This window comes from Lissotriton vulgaris, chromosome 11 (genome assembly GCF_964263255.1).
Source record: "Lissotriton vulgaris chromosome 11, aLisVul1.2, whole genome shotgun sequence".
NCBI lineage: Eukaryota > Metazoa > Chordata > Amphibia > Caudata > Salamandridae > Lissotriton > Lissotriton vulgaris.
Window position 1 is genome coordinate 1,002,993,522 of NC_141699.1, and position 22,170 is coordinate 1,003,015,691.

A 22,170-nucleotide genomic window follows, 5' to 3' on the forward strand; every position below is an offset into this window, starting at 1 on the left:
GTTAAATGAGTCCAAACTAGAACAATGGCACAGCCCAACATAATATTTTCATTTCAAAATTTACAGTATTTACAGTTACTAAAAAACTATTACACAACAATGACAAATATAACTATGGTATCTTAAATGTATATTTTAGAACTCTGATTTATAAAAGTAAGACTAAACAGTAGGCAAGGAGCATCTGATCTTATAAACAACCTGAAATAAATAAATATATATATATTCAATGCAAAGATAACGTGATTATAATATAATTTAAAACAAGTGAAGTTTTACAGGTGTGATGTATTTACAAAAATTACATTTAAAGTAGTCAGATCCAAAATGGACCTTTGATAAGTCAGTAATAAATTAACATTTTTTAAGCTTGAGGAATCTTAAAGGGCTAACCCATTTGAGGGACTGACGCAGTCCAGCAGCATAAAGAGCATGTGATTTTAGAACAAAGTATTCTATTTCAATAACTTTACTTAGAAAATAGGTTTATAACCATTTGAAAAAGGGACAATTCCAAGTTAAACAAAGATTTGTTTTGTTATGATGCTGTGATTTTGTTTCCAACTTGTTTGCAGTAATATTAATAGCAAAATTAATGCATGCACATTTTTGAAGTACTGTGCACTTAAAAAGGGGAAACCTAGCAGTCGGGCATAATAATTTAGTAGCTATTCTGAAAGGTTTACACACAAAAAAATATATATGTAATTCAACACACAATTTCCCATTCAAGTGCGCTAAATCCAGATTCTCAAAGGGGAAGACAGGTAAGATTTAGAAGATGGCAGCTTACTGACTTTTTTTTTGTTGATAAGTGTATATTTTGATAAGCTTTGTCCTAGAAATTTTTGGACTGCATAGCCGTTATTTTTATAATTAAGTAAGGTTGGAAGTAAAATAGGATTGTTCTTTCTATTTACATAATAGGGATGTATAAGTATTTTAATGAGCTTTGGCAATTTCTGTGGCATCTTAATCAAATGTAGAAATGATCAGGCATCGTGCACAGGTCCTGAGGATATGAAAGACACTATGTTATCCCATATGTTGTACTGAAAGCAGTTTTTTGGAAGCAAGTTTTAAATACTCCGTGTGTTGTTCACTTCAAGAGTCCATTTTGTAGATGTACAAAGATAGGTCAACTGAAACAAAAGTGACTACACTTTGCACCAATACCTTTGTGTAATGAAACAGACTTTTAAAGATATGGGCATACTTAGCACTGCTCTCCAGGAAGCTTAAAGCAGTTTGATTTTAGTCACAACATTTGAGTGATAACTAGGTCGAACATGTGAGCAAAATCATTTATGGAAATGTGAGAATGCAGCCACTATACACCTGTAAATTAGGCACAGTTAAACACTTCAACTGCTGTGTACTGGACGCACAAGTCTCTTCAGATTTACTAACACAAAGTGATAACATGTTAATGTAAGAGAAGTGTGCGATGTAAAACATTCAAAAGAGAGGTCTTAAGTGCAGATCAACAAGCTCTGCTCATACTCTGAGACACTTGTCTGAAAAAAACACTCAAATGTGCTCAAAAAGATATCAGCAGGAAATTGAAATCACCCATGAAACTGCCAATTACAATACATTTTGCTAAATATCAGAACTAAAATTTAACCTGAGTCTAAATGCAAACGTTCTCACCAATAGAGGAGAAATGTTTTATCAAATTTTCCCAAAGGGGCTTTGCCCATTGATGAATAGCAGCTTAGAAAGGAAAAAGGGATTTAGGCACCCATGGTACAAAAACAAGTAGCAACTGCAACTATGCTAAACAGTGAAGTAGATCAAATACTTCTGGTATATGTACATTTTTCCTAATGGCATTTAGTCAAATATCTGGCATTAAACAATTATTGAAATGTACAGCATTTAAATAAACTTTTTAGTCCTTTCCTATACGGATATCAATTAGAAAATAATCTACTGCTGAAATTTGATGTAGCTTTCAAATTAAATTCACTTGAAAGTATAGTCTATTAACAGTTTTTAGGAAAACCGTGCATGTTATCATGTAAAAAGAAAAACTCTTCAATCAACATATGAGGTAAGTAAACTCACTAGTTTAGCTTAGTTTTGCAGAACCCAAAGAAACTCAGTCAGTGTCTAGTTAGCTTGTGTCACGGATGAGGTTGAAGAAACAATGAAATGAAGTATGTGAAAGAGAACATACATACATACATACATATATATATATATATATATATACATATATATTTATATATATAAATATATTTGTGTGTGTGTGTGTGTGTGTGTATATATATATATATACATATATGTATGTGTGAGTGTATATATATGTGTGCGTGTGTATATATATATATATATATATATATATATATATATATATACACACACACACACACACACACACACACACATTTTCCCTACAATAATGCTAAAAAAACAAAGTTTAAAAATGTTTTGGTGCGGTAATGATTATTATCACTTCTTTTTAAAATAGTCTTACAGGTGAAAATTAGTTTCAGAAACATCTATTTGCTCATCGGTGAGCTATTTTGTTTTTTTAAGAGGGTGGAAGACAGTTCAAATTTGAAAAGGCATAAAGCCTTTTAGAATCTATCAGCTACCAAGCTTCCCACAATTCTTCAGTAATGAGGGAGAGTGACTGATGACATTCATGAAAATAATTAGAACAAAGCTTTCTAGAAGTAAACAACACAAAATGGATTAGAGAAAATACATATTTTTAGTAGCTGCAACATTAAGACCGGAGAAGATTTAAACAGATTTCTGAACAAGTATGGTCTGAATAGTTTAAGTTATTATAATTATCTGTTTTTTTAGTTGTTTTTTTTTAGAAATCAGGAATAGAAAAAAGGCTAGACAAAATAAATCATTTTAGTAACTGCAACTGTAAGACAACAGTAAGAGTTTTAAACAAATTGCTAAACAAATAATGAGCTAAACGTACTATAGTAGTCTCATAGAAACAAAAACTGCATAAATAATTTACATCTTGCAGGCATAAATGAAAAAATGTACATTAACATTTGTTTTTAGATTTGCATTAGGGCTTAGGGAATAGAAAACCACCAATTTGGCTGTCTTTTCTTTTTCTTGCCACCAATTATCAACAGTTTGGCAACAGAAACCCCTTTTAAGTATGAAGTTCACCATTGATTGCTTCTAATTAACATTATTTGATGAATTCAAAATCTGTTGCTGTAGTTCCTTTATCATCATCTCCAATTTTTGTCTTCCTTCACGTTCTTGTCTAAGTTCATCCTGCAATTCTTGCCTATCTTTTTCTGCTTTATCCAATCTTTGCCGGAGCTCGATCAACTGTAAAGAGACATATCATCATTTAGAATAGAAGAGCGACAATATCAGTTATTTTTATTTGAATAGTGTGGTATAGCAACAGTTTTAGTGATCTAGAAAATGGAGCTTCAAGCAATTTTAAAGTTATTAAATTTACCTGTAATACCAATTCAACAAATTAAACTGATATCTACAATGTTAATTCTTTAAACCACAGTGAAAATTCAAAAAGATTGTATGGGGATTACTAACATGACAAAAATACAACAGAACCATAAGCAGAAAAAATGATCTTGATCTAATGAGCACAATTTTCCGGTTATTCTGGATAGCTAAACATCAATGGAACATATAGTTCTTAGATTCTAATCAAACATTACACTCATGAGTAAGATCAGTAATAGAAGTTGCACCCGTGAACACATTTTAAAGCAATAATGTGCATATTAATATTTACTAATATGATGCCTTGTTAGTTCAATAGGGTGACTGGGCAAACAAATGAAAGTGAATAGAGTTTGGAATATACACAGTGACCATGATCCATGGGTATTCATTTTTTATTGGGATCTGAAAGAGGCACATGTAGACAAGAACAGATGATGACAGAGTTTCTACAAAAAATCAATTCAGTTAGATATCACTGAGGACTGGAAAGATATACTTGATACAGAGCCCAGTCCTCTTTGTTCACATACATTAAAACATGGAAATAAGAGTAAGGGTAATAAACATTTATAAAGTAACACTGAGAAGAACATAAGGAAAGAAAAATGATATGCAGAATACCACATTTTCACACTCATTGAAGTTTTTTTATTTGTCCGACCAAAAACAAGGATTTCAGTTTAAAAGCAGAAATTGTGTTTTTTACTCTGGAAATAGTCTGTTCTGTTGACTGCACATAGTTCCCACTTAAATGTAGTACTGGTAGAGGGCATTTATAAATCTGTGATTGTGCGAACGTAGCCAACCTAGCAAAGAATGCACAGTATTGAAGGCACTTTCATATTAAAATTAAACCATTAAATAAATGGTTGGATTCAAGGTTTAAAGCTCACTTGGAAATTGCTACATCAAAAATGGTTACTAGCATTTCACAGAGACTGGAAAATTCACCCAGTCCAGAGATCAGTTTCGCATCAAAAGTTAAAGTGAAAATGACAAATGATACGGAATGAGTGGTGTCATTTCATCTTTAGTAACCCTAACCAATGCCACCATTTCCATATTTGAAATATCTGTCTGTTATTCAGTTTGCAAGAAAAGAACAATAAACAATGACAACATTCCAGCATTACAGTTATGAATCTATCTCATTGATATTACATAAAATGTTAGTGATAATCCTAGACTATTCCCAATGTTTCTGCTCTCCTGTTCCTCTGCAGTTCACATCAATTGTCGTAGTACATTAAACATATAAAGAGTACATGACCACTATCTTTCAAAGAGAGGATTAGTTGTTCTGGATTCTGGACAGTTTCATCTAATGCATTTTTCCCACTACTAGCCGGTGTAATAATCTACTATTTTTAAACAAATTATTACCTTCAATTGTTATTATTCTAAAAAATTACTAAAATGTTACACATGAAGTTGCATATAGTTACAAAAGTTAATATGTCCTTATTCAACTGTGTATTGCTGAGCTCATGCATTCAAAAGGCGAGAATTTGAATTGGATAGTGTTAGTACTGCCAACTGATGGACTTTGGAAAGGGTTTTCGTCTGGAAAGGATAACAGAAGTTATATATTTATAAAAAGGTCAAAGAGGGTGGAAAGAACAATCCCTCCTTTGTCATGAAAACACACTAACTAACAAATTGATGTTTACTTCACAATGTTCTCAAAGCAGCACTTATTTATATGGAGTTCAACCAAACCAAGAAATAATTCCTATTATTTGCCAAGAACAATAAAAGAAAGCTCTAAGACCTGAACCTTGATTGCTTCGAACACTAATCCAGGCCAAATGTTTGGGAGAGGAGGGAGGTGAGGACAGAGGGAGATGGGAATCAGGTGCATAATGAAGAACAATTGTTACTTACCTGTAAACAGGTGGTTCTCCCGTATTGGTGTCTTTCATAGATTCACATGCTTGAATATTCCCCGTCGTCGAAGTGGGAGTCCCACGGTACATAAAATAGCAATGAATGCTAAAATATACATAAATGTGAGAACATAACATAAGAAAAACTAGAAGTAAATACACAACAACCTCTAAAACAATTCCTCCATAGGAATGCATGGTAGAGAAAGAAAACACTAGTAACATATCACTGTCATTATGTTAGTCCAAACCACAGCCAATCAGGCACAAGCACCCTCTAGAACCTTCTCCTCGGCAGCTCAAGCCCTCAGATTTTCGTAGCACCAAAGAGACCCAGGGTGCATGAGGAGAAGAGGGCCTCTGAGGGGAGGAGGGTGGGTCGCATGTGAATCTATAAAAGACACCAATACTGGAGAACCACCTGTTTACAGGAAAGTAACAATTGTTCTTCTCCAGTATTAGGGGTGTCTTTCATAGATTCACATGCTTGAATAGAATAAAGAGCAGTAACTATATATATATATATATATATATATATATATATATATATATATATATATATATATATATATGCGTAGATGCAGCTCTCTCCTCAAAGCCTCGCAGCAGCCGCCGCCAAACAGCCAAGAAAGAAAGCCACGCCACTCCAACGTCCGTATGTGGGCTAAAACGATTTTATTGCGTTCAAGGCCACCAGATCTTACGCGTTTCGGGCGTCCGCCCTTGTTCACAGATCAAATGTCAGTAAGTTCATAATGGCTTAAATACATAAAGTTTTTCCCGGGCATTTTTTTACACCATCACGTGATAAAGTGACATAGAAGACACACTACCAAACTCAGGCTGAAGCAGTCTTTCCTCTAGTTGGTGCCACGTTAAAACAATACACAAATATAATAACAGCATGAATGCGCTATTTACAACTCAATCTATATACAATGTACAATTCATTTTTTTAGATTTTAAAAAAATAAATAAATATATGTAATATAACAATATATATATACATTATAAAAATACATGTGATTTGGGACAATGTGCAAACAACGCAATGTTATCAGTTGTTAATCATTCAATAACTAATGATTGAATGGCAAAGTGTAAATAAGCAAGATTGTAATAATGCAACAAGAAATCCTTATATCAAATCGATACAAAGTAGTCCCAAAGTTTGCAGACAATAAGTCTGTCCAATTTAATGTCGGCATAAATGCCTATTGTATAGATTGAGGTGAATTGTGTGTATCGTGGTCACCGAAAAAAACCTCGTACAATACGAAGTAGTTTAAGGGATGCTTCCAATCACGCCCCATCAGTCTGTGTCCGAAATTGAACGTGCTTCAAGTGTTTTAGTAAATGTGTATCCCTCCTGCAGAGATAAAAAAGGTAAAAAAAGGGGAAAATGATTTTTGTTTTTTTTCTTTCTATTCTTTTCTTCGTGACAATGAGTTTCATAAGCACCATAGTAGGAGTCAAAGCTCCCAACTACTACACCATGGAAGCCATGATGAGATAAAAATAAATCAGTGAAATACAGTAATACAGAAACTAAAAAGACAGAGAAGTCAGATCTTGGCATAATGGCTGACATACAGGATAAATTAACCAACAGGAAAAAGCTATTATAGGAACACATGTAGATCTTCCGTGGTGTTAAGACCATTGGGAAAGCGACTGTCCAGTTCCAAAATGAACTGGGACTCTAGTCGCCTAAGCATGAGATCCCTGTCACCCCCTCTACTTGGTTTTGGTACTGAGGCAATGACAAAATAAGTTAAGCAGTCGAGATTATTCTGATGGATGGCTTTAAAATGGCGTGCCACGGGATAGCTGCTATCGTTGTTAACGATTGCGCGTAGATGTTGTAGGATTCTGACATGCACCTGCTTGCCTGTGCTCCCCACATATCTGAGGCCACAGGTGCATGTCAGAACATACACTGCAAAGTCTGTTTTGCAGTTGTGCTTCCCTTTGATCTCCACAGGGTCAGATCTAAAAGGTGTAGAGTATTGGGTGGTGTTAATCCCAAATTTGCATGCTCTACAACTGGAACACCTAGTGAAACCCGGCTTAGCCATCCAATTGTTCTGTTTGGTTAATTCAGGAAAATCACGACTCAATTGGGTTCTCATGCTGGGACCCTTTCTATAAGTGATGGTAGGTCTATCTGTTATTTTTGGGGCCAGTACTAGATCAGTTTTTAAGGCTGGCCATCTTTGATTGATAATAGATCTGATTTTGCGTTCCTGTTTGTTAAAGGTTAGAATCAGTCTGGGTGGACCATTACTCGATTCTATGTTGGCTTCCTGATTAGACTCTGAAGTGGAAAAAAGCGAATCCCTGGGTCTACAGTTAGCTTTCGCTAAGGATTGCCTAAGTATTGATTCTTTATATCCCCTTTCCCTGAATCTATCAAGGGCTTCAGTAGCACAGAGTTGAAAATCCTCGTCACTACTGCAAATTCGTTTAAGCCTAAGTAGTTCTCCGAAAGGGATATTATCGATGACATGACGGGGGTGGGAGCTGCTGGCGTGAAGTGTGCTGTTGCCAGCAGTGCTTTTACGGTGCAGTTTGGTACATAGTTTAGAATTTTTCACAAATACTTTAACATCAAGGAATTCCACCTCTGAGTTGTCAATATGTGATGTAAAATGTAAATTTTCATTGTTGTTGTTAATCAATTCAATAAACCTTTCCGCATCTGCTCTCTCCCCCCTCCAAATTATAAAAACATCATCGATAAAACGCAACCAATGTAATACATTGTTGGACATGATCTCACTGAAGTTGACCTTAAGTACCTGCTCCTCCCACCAGCCAACGTGCAAGCACGCATAGCTGGGGGAAAAGCAGGCACCCATAGCCACTCCTCTTAGTTGTAAATATAGTTCCTTGCCAAACATAAAATAGTTATGATGCAAACACCAATTGGTCAGTTCTATTAACATTTTGTTATGAGTATAACAATTGATAGGTCTGGTTCCCAAAAAGTGTTCAAGTGCTCTAAGTCCAGCTCTGTGATTGATGCTGGTATAGAGTGACTCTATGTCTAGGGTGATTAATAGTAAGTCATCACTCCATGGAACGTTGTTAATTCTATTGAGAAAGTGACCAGTATCCCTGATGTAAGATGGTAATGTTTGCACTAGGTTTTGGAGGAAATAGTCAATGTATTCGCCAATGTGTTCGGCTAGACTGGAAATTGCGGAAATTATTGGCCTCCCTGGGACTGGGCTCACCATCTTGTGCACTTTGGGCAACAAGTACAGTTTAGGAAGTACGGGATTGTCAACATCCAGAAAGTTAAACTCATCTTTGGAGAGCATGTTTTCCCTCTTCCATTTAAACAACAACTTTTTGAGACTTTCCTTAGCCTCTATATACGATTTCATGTTTGACTTGCTGTAACAAGATCCATCCTCTAATTGTCGCAGCGCTTCAGCAACATAATCTTTCTGTGGCCAAATGACCACGTTGCCGCCCTTGTCTGCCATGGTCACTATAATACTCTGATCTTTGCTAAGTTTATTCATTAGTGTGGTATAAGCTAGTTCTTGATTGCTCCTGTATCTTTTCTTATGTTTCACTTTATGATACAGTCCTTTAAGATCTTCAATGACCATGTCATGAAAAGTATCTATAGAGTCACGAGGCATAACTGGCATAAAAGTAGACTTTGGTTTGAACGGACTTAGGTTCATTCCTACCTGAGATATTTCGGCAGTTCGAAGCTCTTCTTGAGTCGATGTCGCTTCGTCTCCAGGTGTGTCATCCATAGCCAGTTGGTGCAGTGTCAATAAAGTTCTTGTTTCTCCTGCCGGAGTGCTAAGAGTGTTTGTTGTTGCAATTCCGGATTGTTTGGGAGGGTTAGTTTTGTTGCCTTCCTTAATTTCAAAAAATTTCATGAGCTTAAGTTTGCGAATGTAAAGAAAAATATCCACACGTGTTCTTGTGTAACTGAAGTCTGACACCGGACAATAGCTAAGCCCCAAACTTAAGAGTTGATTTTCAGCCTCAGTTAATGTAACGGTGGATAAATTAATAATAGTGTTCTTTACTGTTTGTTCTTTCGCCAGTACTGCTTCTTTGGTTTTTTTGGAGATTTTTTGTTTTTGTTTTTGTTTTTTTTGTTTTTTGCGGCGTTCTCTCCGTCGTTTGTTACGTCTTGTTTTGTTACTTTGCTCTGGGATTGCTGTTTCCGATTTCTGGGCCTCAGCGTTTGAATCCTGTCCGAGCGTAAAAAATCCACCTCCTCTCCCAAGTCTAGGACAGCCATTTCTGTTGAATCCGATTGCTCACTTCTGTTCTCCCAAGATGAGCCGCTGCTGAGGGATTCATTATCGCTACTTTCCAAGGTTACGCCCAACCCGGCTGAAGTAGAAGCAGCCGCAGGTGTTTCTATGGAGGATGCCGGTTTCTTGGCTGTCTTTTGTGCCAGTTTTGTTTTTTTGGCATTTTCATATTTTTTTGCGAATGTGAATATTCGCCCCTGGGCATAGTCCTCCTTATCACGGGCGAATTTGTAGATTTTGCGATTTTTGATTTTATCCTCTTGCTGCTTGAGGCGCTCATCAATTTCTTTCCGTAGTTTGTCAATCAAATCATTGGGCTCAAAGGTAGCGAGCAATTCATTGATGGATTCGATTTCTTTCATTATGGCCTTCCTGTCAATTACAGCATATTTGACCAGTAGCTGTATTAATCTGCTGGAGGAGTCTAGGTTGATTTGTCCCCACTCCTTTAGCATCTCCGGGTTGGGGTTTTCGTAACTTGGAGCCAGCAGAATGCGAAGCCCACGAGGGACCCGTCCTTCCTCCAGATATTTGGAGAGTGATTTATGTTCCCACCACTTGGTGAGTTCTTGCCGCATACATTTCTCCAATCGTTTCATGGCCGCCCTGATTTTATCCTCATCAGTATTGTCGTTGTTGGTCACTGTGAGATTGTTAGCTCCCTTCTGTTTATTAATTGTAGTCGGGAGATTCGAGTACAGCATATCTGCCGCCGCTTCTCTGTCTTTTAAAGTTTCCGCTGACATGTTGGCGGTGTCTTGAAATAACGCAAAGATACCCGCAGTCAAGTGTCGAACGTTATCGGTTTCCGATCACTGACCACGCAAACCCAAGGACTCCTCCCCTCCGTTTGTGTGCTCACAGTCACTCACCGCAAAGCGCATAAATCGTGCGTTGAACGACAACCATGGAGGTCCGTTACCGCAGACGCTGGCGAAGTGAGTTTTCAGAGCACAAACGGGGGCTGCTGCTTGAAACTTCCTTAAAAGAAACAGCACGTGTTGGTTGAACAGCTGCAGCCTATCTTGCGGGGAGTGAAGCGGCCTCGGAAGCAACCACCTTCCGATGTAAAATGCGTAGATGCAGCTCTCTCCTCAAAGCCTCGCAGCAGCCGCCGCCAAACAGCCAAGAAAGAAAGCCACGCCACTCCAACGTCCGTATGTGGGCTAAAACGATTTTATTGCGTTCAAGGCCACCAGATCTTACGCGTTTCGGGCGTCCGCCCTTGTTCACAGATCAAATGTCAGTAAGTTCATAATGGCTTAAATACATAAAGTTTTTCCCGGGCATTTTTTTACACCATCACGTGATAAAGTGACATAGAAGACACACTACCAAACTCAGGCTGAAGCAGTCTTTCCTCTAGTTGGTGCCACGTTAAAACAATACATATATATATATATATATATATATATATATATAGGAGGAGGGAACAGAGGCTCACCTTATTTGAAAAGATGACAAAGTACTGCCTGTCCCACTGCGGTATCCGCCTCCTTGATAGCGTCCAAGCAGTAATGCTTGGTGAAGGTGTGCCTTCTGGACCATGTCGCTGCACAGCAGATCTGATGGAGTGGCACACCAGCAAACACGGCGGTGGATGAAGACATAGCCCTCGTAGAATGAGCCCTCACCGAAGACTGCAAGGGCTTGCCAGCCTGTTGATGGCAGAAAGCAATGGCCGAAGAGATCCAATGGGTAATCGTTGGTTTGGTGACTGGGTGCCCCTGACGCAGTCGTCCATAAGCAATGAATAGTTGGTCGGACCTGCGGAAGGAGGCAGTTCTGCTAATTTAAAATGTAAGGCATCGTTTGATGTCCAAAGAATGTAATCGCTGCTCAGCCGGAGACTTCGGCTCAGCGAAGAAAGTTTTCAAGAATACAGGTTTGTTTAAATGAAAGTCCGTAGGCACCTTGGGTAGGAAGGATGGGTTGGTGCGAAGCACCACGCCGTCAGGTTTGAATTGAAGATAAGGCGGTTTGATAGCAAAGGCGTGGAGGCCACTCACACGCCGAGAGGAAGTCAGAGCAAGAAGAAGAGCAACCTTCCAGGTAAGGAACTTAATGTCCGCCCTATGGATGGGCTCAAATGGTGAGTTCATTAGTTGCGACAGAACAACATTGAGATGCCACGATGGAGGAGGGAGTCGAATAGGCGGGAACTTCCGGAAAAGCCCTTTGAAAAACTGGCGGATAATCCTGGACGAGCAGAGGGAGGAGGAGCCATCCTGCCGGAAGCGAGAGATTGCAGCTAGGAAAACCCTCAAGGTAGCATGCGAGAGTCCCGATTGAGCGAGACTCAAAAAGAACGGAAGAAGCTGCTCCGGAGTAGAGTGGATTGGATGGATATTTGCTGTCAGGCACCAATGATAAAACCTTTTCCACTTGAGTAAGTTTTGATGGTAGACTGAGCCCTAGCATGAGCAAGGATCTCTCTGCAGTCTTGCGAGATATTTAAGTTGGCTCAAGGTGCTCAGGTTCCATGCCGACAATTGTAGAGTGGAAGGATCCGGATGGCAAACCTGGCCATTGTCCATCGTCAGGAGGTCTGGACGAGGACGAAGAGGGATGGGCTCGCACTGGGACAGAAGGAGCAACTCCGAGAACCACGCCTGTCTGGGCCATCGAGGGGCGATCAATAGAATGTGGCAGGGCTGCCTCCGCATCTTCCAGAGCACCCGTGGTACCAACGGGATCGGCGGAAAGGCGTAAGCGAATAGATCGCACCAGTCGATTAAAAGGGCATTCCAGCACGATCCGGGGTGGGGATGCCAAATGGCGTAAGACGAGCATTTACGAGTCTCTGGTGTCGCAAAGAGGTCTAGCGATGAAACACAAGATCCAGAGTCGGCTGGTGCAGCTCCCATTCGTGTGTTGACGATGCAGACCTGCTGAGGGAGACTGCCAGGATGTTTGAAACGCCCGGCAGGTGCACTGCCGTCAAAGTGCTGATGACGTAGAGCCCAATCCTAAATCGACTGAGCCAGCCGAGACCAGCGTTGAGACTTGGTCCCTCCCTGCTTGTTCACGTAGTGCATGCTGGTTGTATTGTCCGTTTGAATAAGCACGGACTCCCCTTGAATTACAGGAAGGAACGACTTGAGTCCCAGAAAGATCGCCATCAGCTCTAGCCTGTTGATATGCCAAGAGCGTTGGGGTGGAGACCATTTGCCCTTGATGGAAAGACCGTGAAGATGAGCACCCCAGCCATCCAGAGAGGCGTCCGTTGTGAGCGGGAGATCTGGCGCGTAGACGAGAAAGGATGTTCCAGTCGTCAGGTTGGTCGACTGTGCCCACCAGTACAGTCCCTTTCTCATGTGAGCTGTAACAGCCACCTGGTCGTTGAAAGATCCGGAGACCTGACGCCACTGTACGTCCAGTTCCTCTTGAATGGGACGGGTCCGCAGTCTGCAATGTGGGATCAGTGCAATACGAGATAATGCCTGTGAGAAGTTGGCCTGATATATAGTGCTCACTATTCTAGTGATCACTTTGTATCATTCCAAACAACCCTTATTGATGATTGGTTGTAAGTCAACCTTATAGACCAGCTATCCTAGTAGCATGGACAAGAGCAGTCTTTAGGCTAAACTCTAGAGGGCGCGTTAAGCGGGCTGTTTTACCATCACATATACCCCTGGAACACCAAGTGAAAGGACACCACACAAGTTGTTATAAAGTGTATTTATTAATAACAAGACTACCCTTTATGAGTCAGGGAGCTAAGCACATTACAAAACTCTTAAGAAAATACTGTAAGTTGCACAAATCACACAAATGCCCGAGGGGCACGAAAAACCATATACTCAAAAAGTGGAATGCGAAATACTAGCAGGTAAGTGACACGATCCAGGGGCTTCAGGACCGCTAGGACTACCTTACTGAACCCTTAGGTTAGGAGCAGGGGGCCTAGGGAACCCGGGTGCAGAGTGTGAACTCTTACGCGGGATGCGGGACAAAGTCTATGGATGCTAGTAATTCTAAAGTTACTATTTCCGGACGAATCCGACTAGGTAGACTAAAAACGAAAAAGGATCTGGACACTAGGATAGTGAACCTGTGCTGGAGCACCGAAATGCTCGGGTTACCTAGCCCAGGGGCTGCGGCTGCATAGGGTTCAAATGACGTCGGGAATCCTCGTTGTAGTCTATGGAGCCTGAAAGAAGATGTTGCTGGCAGGCGACCAGTGAAGATGTTCGGTGTGATCCAAGGCTGGATCCGTGAAGAAGACGACCTGAAAGCAGAGGGGACTCAGTTCTCAATCACTAGCCAGTGATTGTGTGGGCACCAGGATGGCACCAGATGAAGTCACCGCGATCAGGTGAGTGGGTGACGCTGGACTCTGCAGCTACACGGACCAGGGGGCGTTGTCGGCGACCAGGCTGGAGGTGCGAGCTGTCCAACGATGGTGTCTGCTGTCGGCGATGCTGGATCCAGGATTGGAGCAACAAGCCTTGGCAAAGGCAAGCCCACGCGGTCGAATCAAAATGGCGTCTGGAGTGGACCAGGAGGGTCCAGGGCACTTCTTGTTGAACAAGGAGCAAGGGCCAGTCTAGAGGACCTAGACCAGCGGTGAAAACGTCGTGGTACGTCATCAGGAGGGCCACTAGCCGACTGGCAAGTGACCGGACAACGTGGCAAACAGCAAGGCAGCAGAAGGGCCCCACGCAGATCTCGTGGACGCTGGGGGGCTGGACTTCAGTGCTGGAGCTGCTCAGGGTTGGGGCTTCTCAAACCCCAGTGCACCCACTCGAGGATCCCTCGGCGGTCGTGCTGGTTAAGTGTCGTGAAAGTCTTGAAGATAGCCGGTCCCACGGGTCTCGTCGCACTCACGAATCTCAGCTGGGCTGATGATGCAGGAGAGGTCAGAGATGGCAGGGAATCCGGGTCTCGTCGAGCTGGTCAGTCTTGATCCGGAGGATGGACGTACAGCAAACCGCAAGCGCTTAGATGGTGCCTGCTGGTGCAGGGTGGCTACTCCTTAGCCACAAGGGAGAGTCTTCAGAGAATGACAAGAGTTCCTTTCGTAGAAAGTAGTTCAAGTTTCAAGATTATCCAATTTGGGAAGGGTGCCCGCTCCTACCTTTATTCTAAGAAAAGGGGCTGGCACGCGACTAGGTCCGGCCCATGGGTGGGACCAGGAGGGGGCTGGTGTGCCCCTGGAACTGGTTCGAGCCGGCATATGCACAGTGAGCACCGGGGTGCCACTTGAAGTCACCTTCCTCTCAGCCCTGCCTATCTGGAATACACAAAATCCTGTCAGGGATGGTGCTGGCACCGCCCCTGACAGGAAACCCTTTGTCCAGGCCTCCCTCGCTGGAAGGACTCCCAGCAGCAGGAGTTCTGACTCATGTCTCAGTGGCAGCATCCATTTTGTGGAGCTGAGGCTGTGTTTAACTTTAACCGGGGTTACAGCTACCAACATGTCTTCTCTTTCTAGATGGGTGGAATGCTACCCCCGTTGCCAGAACTGGCGAGGGGGTAGTATTCCAAAGCGTATGACACCTTACACGACATGTTTAGATAATGTCAGACCAAAGTTACCATAACCGCGAGGATTATAAGGCACTTAAAAGTATATAGTCTGACGCTATCATGGAAACGGCTAAGGGATAGATCCCGAAGGCCGTAGACAGGCTCAGCTCATGCCAGAGCACCATGTCACACGATTCCAAGCACTCTGCCTTCAGGATTGTTAAGGCCTGCCATAGGAGTGACTGATAGGAGATCTGTGTGGCTATTTTAGGTTTAGATAAAGGTATACTATATCTAAAGCAAGGGTGACTACACCAACTTGCCCCAGCTGTCAAGCAGCCAGTTGTGTCTGTTTAGTTAGTCAGCCCAGGGGTGGCACAATACATGCTGCAGCCCCTGGGAGACCTCTGGGTACACCTCTGCCCTGGGTACAGGGACTCATGAGAGGGCCCAGTGCCAATTCAGTACCCGAGTACAATTTGAAATAGAGAGAACAGCTAGGCTGTGGGTCTGATTAGCAGGCCCACAGCCAGGGAAAGTCGTAAACCAGTGAAGCAAAAAGCAAAAATCTGGGGTGACCATAGGATTGCAGAACCTACTCTCTTACAAAGCCATCCCCAGAAATGACTAACGTCCGGACAGAAACGGACTGCTTTGATTGAATGAAAGACACTAGGCGGAGGATTTTCTGTTGTCGTTCGTGGGAAACGAACGCCTTTGAAAGCATAGTGTCCAAGATCGCTCCCAAAAAAATCCTGGTTTGCGTTGGTGCAAACTGTGACTTGTCGACATTGATGGTCAAGCCGAGGGATTGAAACACTTCCTGACAAAGACGAGTGTCTTGGCTTAGTTGATGGCGTGATTGAGACTTGAGGAGGCAATCGTCCAAGTATGGAAAAATTTGGACGCCTCGGAGGCATAGGTGAGCCACCACAGGAGCCAACACCTTCGTGAACACGGGCGGAGCGGAGTCCGAAAGGCAACACCTTGAACTGATAATGTGTCTGCCCCACCTTGAAGCGCAGGTACCTGCGATGCTGTTGGAGAATTGGGACATGAAAATATGCGTCTTGAAGATCTATTGTGGTCATAAAATCCCCGCTGGCCAGAAGACGCAGAATCTCCAGTCGTGTCAGCATGCGGAAAGATTGACTCTTTAGGTATCCGTTTAGAGCTCTCAAATCCAGAATTGGACGCCAATCTCCCGTCTTCTTGAGTATGAGGAAGAATCAAGAGTAAAACCCCTCCTTTCATCACAATGTCCAGAACCCAGCGGTCTGTGGTGATGGAGGACCACTGAGAATAAAACAGAGAGATTCGACCTCCAAACCTTTGGGGATGGCAAAAGTCATTGGCGTTTGGGGGTTGATCCTCGATAGGATAACTTTCCCCTATAAGGCTTTGAGGACTGCTGTCGATTGGATTGCTGTTGATTGGAAGAGTAACGTTGGTTGCTCTGATTGTAGGAGCGATATTGAGATTGTCCTCCTCGAAAAGTTGAAGTGCTGTGTCCGCGTGCACCTCGAAAGGACTGTTTTCGAAATTGTAAAGTGCCCAGTGATTTAGCCGTATCAGTGTCCTTTTTAATGGACTCCAAAGCGTTGTCAATGTGGGAACCAAAGAGCGATTAACCATCATAAGGCATGTCCAGGATCTTGGACTGGACTTCCTGCCGGAAAGAGGTGGACTTCAACCAACCCTGGCGTCGTAAGGCAGCCGCACTAGCAAGCTGGCGGAAACCAGTGCCCGCAATATCGGATGCGCAGTCAATAATCTCTTCAGATGCTCTCTGTCCGTCCTGGATGAGTTGCAGAGCGTCAGCCTTGGAAGCTTCCGGAATGAGTTTGACCAGGGCAGATATGTCCGACCACATCTGCCGGTCGTAGCGGCCCAAGATGGCTAAGGCATTCGCCGCCCGTACTGTAGTGGAAGCCATGGTTGAGAATTTCCGTCCAATGGCGTCTAGGCGCCGACCCTCCCTATCTGGAGGCACAGTGATTGGAGACGCTGGATTACGGGCCCGGCGCTGTGCCGCTTGAGTCACAATCGAATCCGGCTTAGGATGAGAGACCAGGCATGCTGGTGAACCACTTGGGGCCTTATATTTCTTTTCAAGGCGTGGTACATGGGCAGGTAACAAGTTCGGAACCTGCATGAGCTTAACTCCCTCCTTCCATATGAAATCGATTATTGGAATGGCGTGGACTTGTTTGAAAGGCTGATTTTTGAAGTCGTAGAGGAAACAGTCCTCCTCTCTCTGTGGCCTCTGCAATTTTAAGCGCTGAGCCGCTCGATCCATCAAAAGATGAAAACTGGCAATATCGACTTGAGGGGAATCTCCAGATTCTTCTGGTTGAGGAGAGGGCGTCTGCATTTGGTAGTTGTCCCACTCTGCCATGCCGGTTGAAACATCATCATTATCTGTGTCATCGTGGACCTCTCTGTCCTCCCGCTGTGGAACTGTCTCATCACCGCATCCTGAGGATACACAGTAGTGTGAATCTTGACCGACCTTTGAACCTGAGGAGAAGGCGTCGGAGGCAAAGGTGGCGGAGCTGTCGCAGTAGGTAACGGTCTAGGAGTACCTTGAGGCGTTGGTGGAAAACGCTGGTTGTAGTCGTCCAGCATTTGCTGGAGAATCGAAATCAAAGACAAAGGCAAAGTAGTCATTGGAACTTGAACAAACTGGTCTTCAGCGTGAGACTCCTGGTCGCCGCCTTCGTTATCACTGCCGGAATCTTGACATTTGATGATGAGATCAGACGGACTGTGAGCCGCCCCGAAAGTGTCATCCACATCATTACCAGAGTCAGGCTCAGAGGTAGTGGCAAACATAGGTGATTGAGGCTGCAGATCTGGAGCAGACAACTGGTGGCACGACAGTGGACGGCGATGGTGTGACAAATCAGTGCCAACGGATGCAGAAACTGAAGTAGATAGAGGCACAAGGGGCAACGAGGCAAAAGAAGATGGGACCACTGTCGACGTTATCGTTGACGGTGCTGAAATGGAAGTCGTCGAAGATGACTTTGATGAATCCAGCATCAACGGTAGGCTCGTAGACGAAGCCGTCGTCGACGGAAATTTTTTAGTTGACATAACCGCCAACGAAGTCGTAGACGGAGTTCTCGTCAACGATGGTTTAGTTGACGGAGTCTTCATCGACAACGAAGACTTTTTGATGGATTTCGTCGACGAGGTGATAGGAATAGTCGACGAGACAGTCTGAAAAGCCAAAGAAACTCTCGTCAATGTAGAGGCCGTCGACGAGCTCGTCTTAGACTAGCTAAAAGCGGACGTCGTCAGTGTCGTCGTCGTCGACGATGTATAGACTGCAGATCTCGTCGTCGGAACGCTCATAGACGCTCCCGTCGACGACAAAGCATGTTTAGGTGTGGAAACACGCTGTGAGGCAGCAGAAGACGCCTGAGAGCCAGGTCTCGTGGGCACAGCCGTAGTAGGTGCTGGTGTGGACACCACAGAGACCAAAGGTAGGGCCAGATTCTTCTTTTTAAGAAAAGGAGAAGGCATATCCTGCACACTACCACCCTTAGAGGCTGAAGATGAGGGTCTAGATTGAAAACTCTCAGCATCAGACAGAACAGAATCCTTGTCTTTAAGACGTTGGAGCCAAAGGAGGAGACGACCCTCTCTGTCCTTCAGAGTCTTGTTAGAAAATGTTCTACAAAACTTACAGCTGCCAACTTCATGCTCAGGATAGAGACAATAAATACATTTCTTTTGGGGGTCTTCTTTAAAAAGACGCAATTTCCCAAAAGAAGAGCAAGGTCGGAATAAAGACTTCTTACTTGACATGAAAGTTCTGGAAACAAGAAGCAGTAGAGGAAAAAACTGAGCAGAGCTCAGGGAGACTCCCTTCACACGACGTGCGGTAGAAAATCTGAGGGCTTGAGTTTCTGAGGAGAAGGTTCTAGAGGGTGCTGGCGCCTGATTGGCTGTAGTTTGGACTAACACAATGACAGTGATATGTTACTAGTGTTTTCTTTCTCTACCATGCATTCCTATGGAGGAATTGTTTTAGAGGTTCAGTTGTGTATTTACTTCTAGTTTTTCTTATGTTCTCTTATATTTTAGCATTTATATCTAGTTCATGTACTGTGCGACTTCCACTGCGATGACAGGGAATATTCAAGCATGTGAATCTATGAAAGACACCCCTAATACTGGAGAACATTTATTTCATTAGAGTCCCACATCTTGGTATATTTCGTCCAATGTTGCAATCTTGGACATTCACAGGTTCGATATACATCTATAAAAGGCACTTCCAGTAGGCATTGCTATAAAACACATTATATCAGGGCTCACCTAATAAGACCCTATATACCTCCATATCTCCCTGCTACACCCAAGCTTCTCTGTTACTGCGTACCCTTAGTGTAGTCAGGCTGCCACCTGGATGCAGAGTCCTCCCTCGATCTTAGATACGACAGAAGTGGCTCCCATGTCTCCCTGGGCCAGGTCACTTGTGGCATCAGTTACCAATAGGCTGCCAATTGTTTATGGCAATAGGCTGCATCCTGTAGCAAGTGTTCAAGTCATGGTGTTGCTCTCCCTCCCCAGTGTTTAGGTACCCGTCGCTTGGCCAGTGACAGAAGCATGGTGAGCAAACAGCTGTATTCGGGTGGCTCCTCTTTAACGTATACCCGGAGGCTAACTGCTGGTGTCTGTGTTGAAGGGTGGCCAGTAGTTTGTTGAAGGGTGTGATGCACTGCTCTTCAATACTCTACAACTTTGGGGTATTCCCAAGCAAGGTGTAGAAAGGAGGCCTGAGGTGTTGAAAAAGCGCACACAATTTGCCCTGTCTCTCAAACCGATGCGGTGCAACTGTATAGGTATGCAGTATATTCGGTGTAGAAATTTAAAATGTATGAGGTGTAGCCTATAGTTGGGCGAGAGAGCTAAGGTTTGTCCGCAACAGTACGCCCATTGTTCCGTCATTATGGGCGGGACGGTGTCTACTATCCACTGGGTGCGAGCCCCTGGGGTGCACACCTGTGCCTTTTCCTGCATGATGTTGTACAATCATGTAATCAGCTTATGGTGGGTTGCATACATTTGTATATGTTCTAGGGCATCTAGAGTGGGAGGGGATTCAGGAAATGTATTGTGTAATGCTTTGCAGGTGGCTCGCAGCTGTTGGTATAGAAGAACATCCAAAGCCATCCGCTTCCGCTGAGGGGTGTCAGGAGGGAGCAAGAAGTGGCCCTCTGAGTACAGGTCTGTAAATGTATGCAGGTTTCGCTTGGGTGCTTAGCACTGGAGTCTAGCAGGGCTGTTATCCGTGGATTGTTAGTTATAAGGATGGATGGGGCATACAAACATGGAAGCTTAGCTCGGCGTCTCATTCCGTCTCAAGCCCATTTCATACAGTCCACTGTTGTAGCGGTCAAGGGCGTCTGCCTATACGGGTGGTATGCCATTGACAGGGGTGTGGGGTGGGTCTGATCAGCCTCTACAGCCATGTGTGGTTGACATTTGATGGGGTATCAGAAGTGAACATATTGGGCCTGGGCACACAATGCTTATAGTGCCAGATCAGGGACATTGAGTCCTCCCCGGCACAGAGGTAGGGTAAGGATCTCCCACACTATCCTGGGCTGCTTCCCAACCCAAGTGAGCGAGATTAGTAGTGATCTTAGTCGGTGAAAGAAATGGGAAGGCAGTTGCAAATTGACAAAAAGGTATAGAAAATTGGGTAAAACGACCATTTTCGCTATTGCCAACCTTCCCGATAGAGATAAAGGAAAGTGGTTCCATATTGGAATTCTGTCCTGCAGTCAGGTAACTGTTCTGCCATAGTTTGCACTCCACAGTTCTTCCTCCATCTCGGCAGACCCATATTCTCAGATGTCTCGCCGGTTCCATCGTCCATGTCAGTGAAAATTTTGAGCTGAACTGTTGGGTTGTATATGTAAGGGGGAAGATAATGGATTTAGCCTAGATAATTGTTATCCCCGACAGTCCCCCGAAGTGTATGACCGTAGCTAGGTTGGAATGGGGCTCCTGAACGTAGAGTGCCACGTCGTCTGCATACATCGAAATGAATACTCTACAAGATCTAAAATGAAGCCCTCTGTGTGCGTGATGTTGTCGCAACCGGTCTGCCAGGGGATCCATAACCATTGCAAATAATATAGGGGATAAGAAACATTCCTGACAGGTGCTTCGCGTAATCAAAAATTGGGCTGATGTCAATCCATTTAGGCGTAGTCTTGCGGTCTGAGGGGTATATAACAGACTCATGAGGCAAATTAAGTGGGAATTGAAGCCAAGCCGCCAGAGGAGGTTGAAGAGAAAAGACTACTCCAGTGAATCAAACACTTCAGTGGTGTCCAGGAGGGTGGCAATCTGCACCAAGTCAGGTTCCACACTTTGCATAGTCACAAAAAGCGTTCAGTGATTATGTGCCGTAGATCGATCTGGAACAAAGCCCAATTGATCCAGGCCAATTATGTCTGCTAAGAGGGGCCAGATTCGGATAGCGATAAGTATAGCCAATATTTTTGTTGTCCACATCAATCACTGACAGACGTCGGTATGAGTCACACAGGTGCGGCGGTTTACTGGGCTTTAATATAGATATAATTACTGCTTCCCTAGGTGAGAGGGCAATTCATGGACCTCTAAAGGCGTCTGTTAGGGCACGTGGCCAAGATGCTGGATGGGTGTCTGAGTCTCTCCGCTCCCCACAACAGGCCTATCCGCTCAGAATAGCACTATCCATGGGTGAATTACATCGGAGCAACCCGCTTCTCTGTACAGGGGGTGTACCAGGACCCTGGCAGCGGTCAGTGGATGCTGCCCCGGTCCCGCGATGCAGAGAGCACTGAGCCCTATACATAGATGGCTGCCGTGTGCATCTGCTGGCCTGAAGCTAGCGGCAGGAATCTGGCGAATCCTGCACGCCCTCTCCTCCCGGTGAGGTCAGGCTGAGATGTTGAAGGGCGGCATCTGGAGTACGTCGCTGCCAGTCGGCCCCTGAGGAGCAGAATCGGCGGCCCGTGAGGACCCCTAAACACGCAGGCCTG

The 22,170-nt window shown here is 43.7% G+C and overlaps 1 protein-coding gene across 1 annotated transcript in view; it reads right to left on the reverse strand.

The window, feature by feature from the left end:
* Positions 1-2,703: 2,703 nt before the first annotated feature.
* SKIL (SKI like proto-oncogene) overlaps positions 2,704-22,170 on the reverse strand; it is a 191,236-nt gene continuing 171,769 nt past the window's right edge. The window contains exon 7 of the mRNA XM_086944293.1: positions 2,704-3,318. Within this exon, the coding sequence (XP_086800419.1) occupies positions 3,163-3,318 (156 nt within the window). The 3' untranslated portion in view covers positions 2,704-3,162. The remainder of the gene's footprint in view (positions 3,319-22,170) is intronic.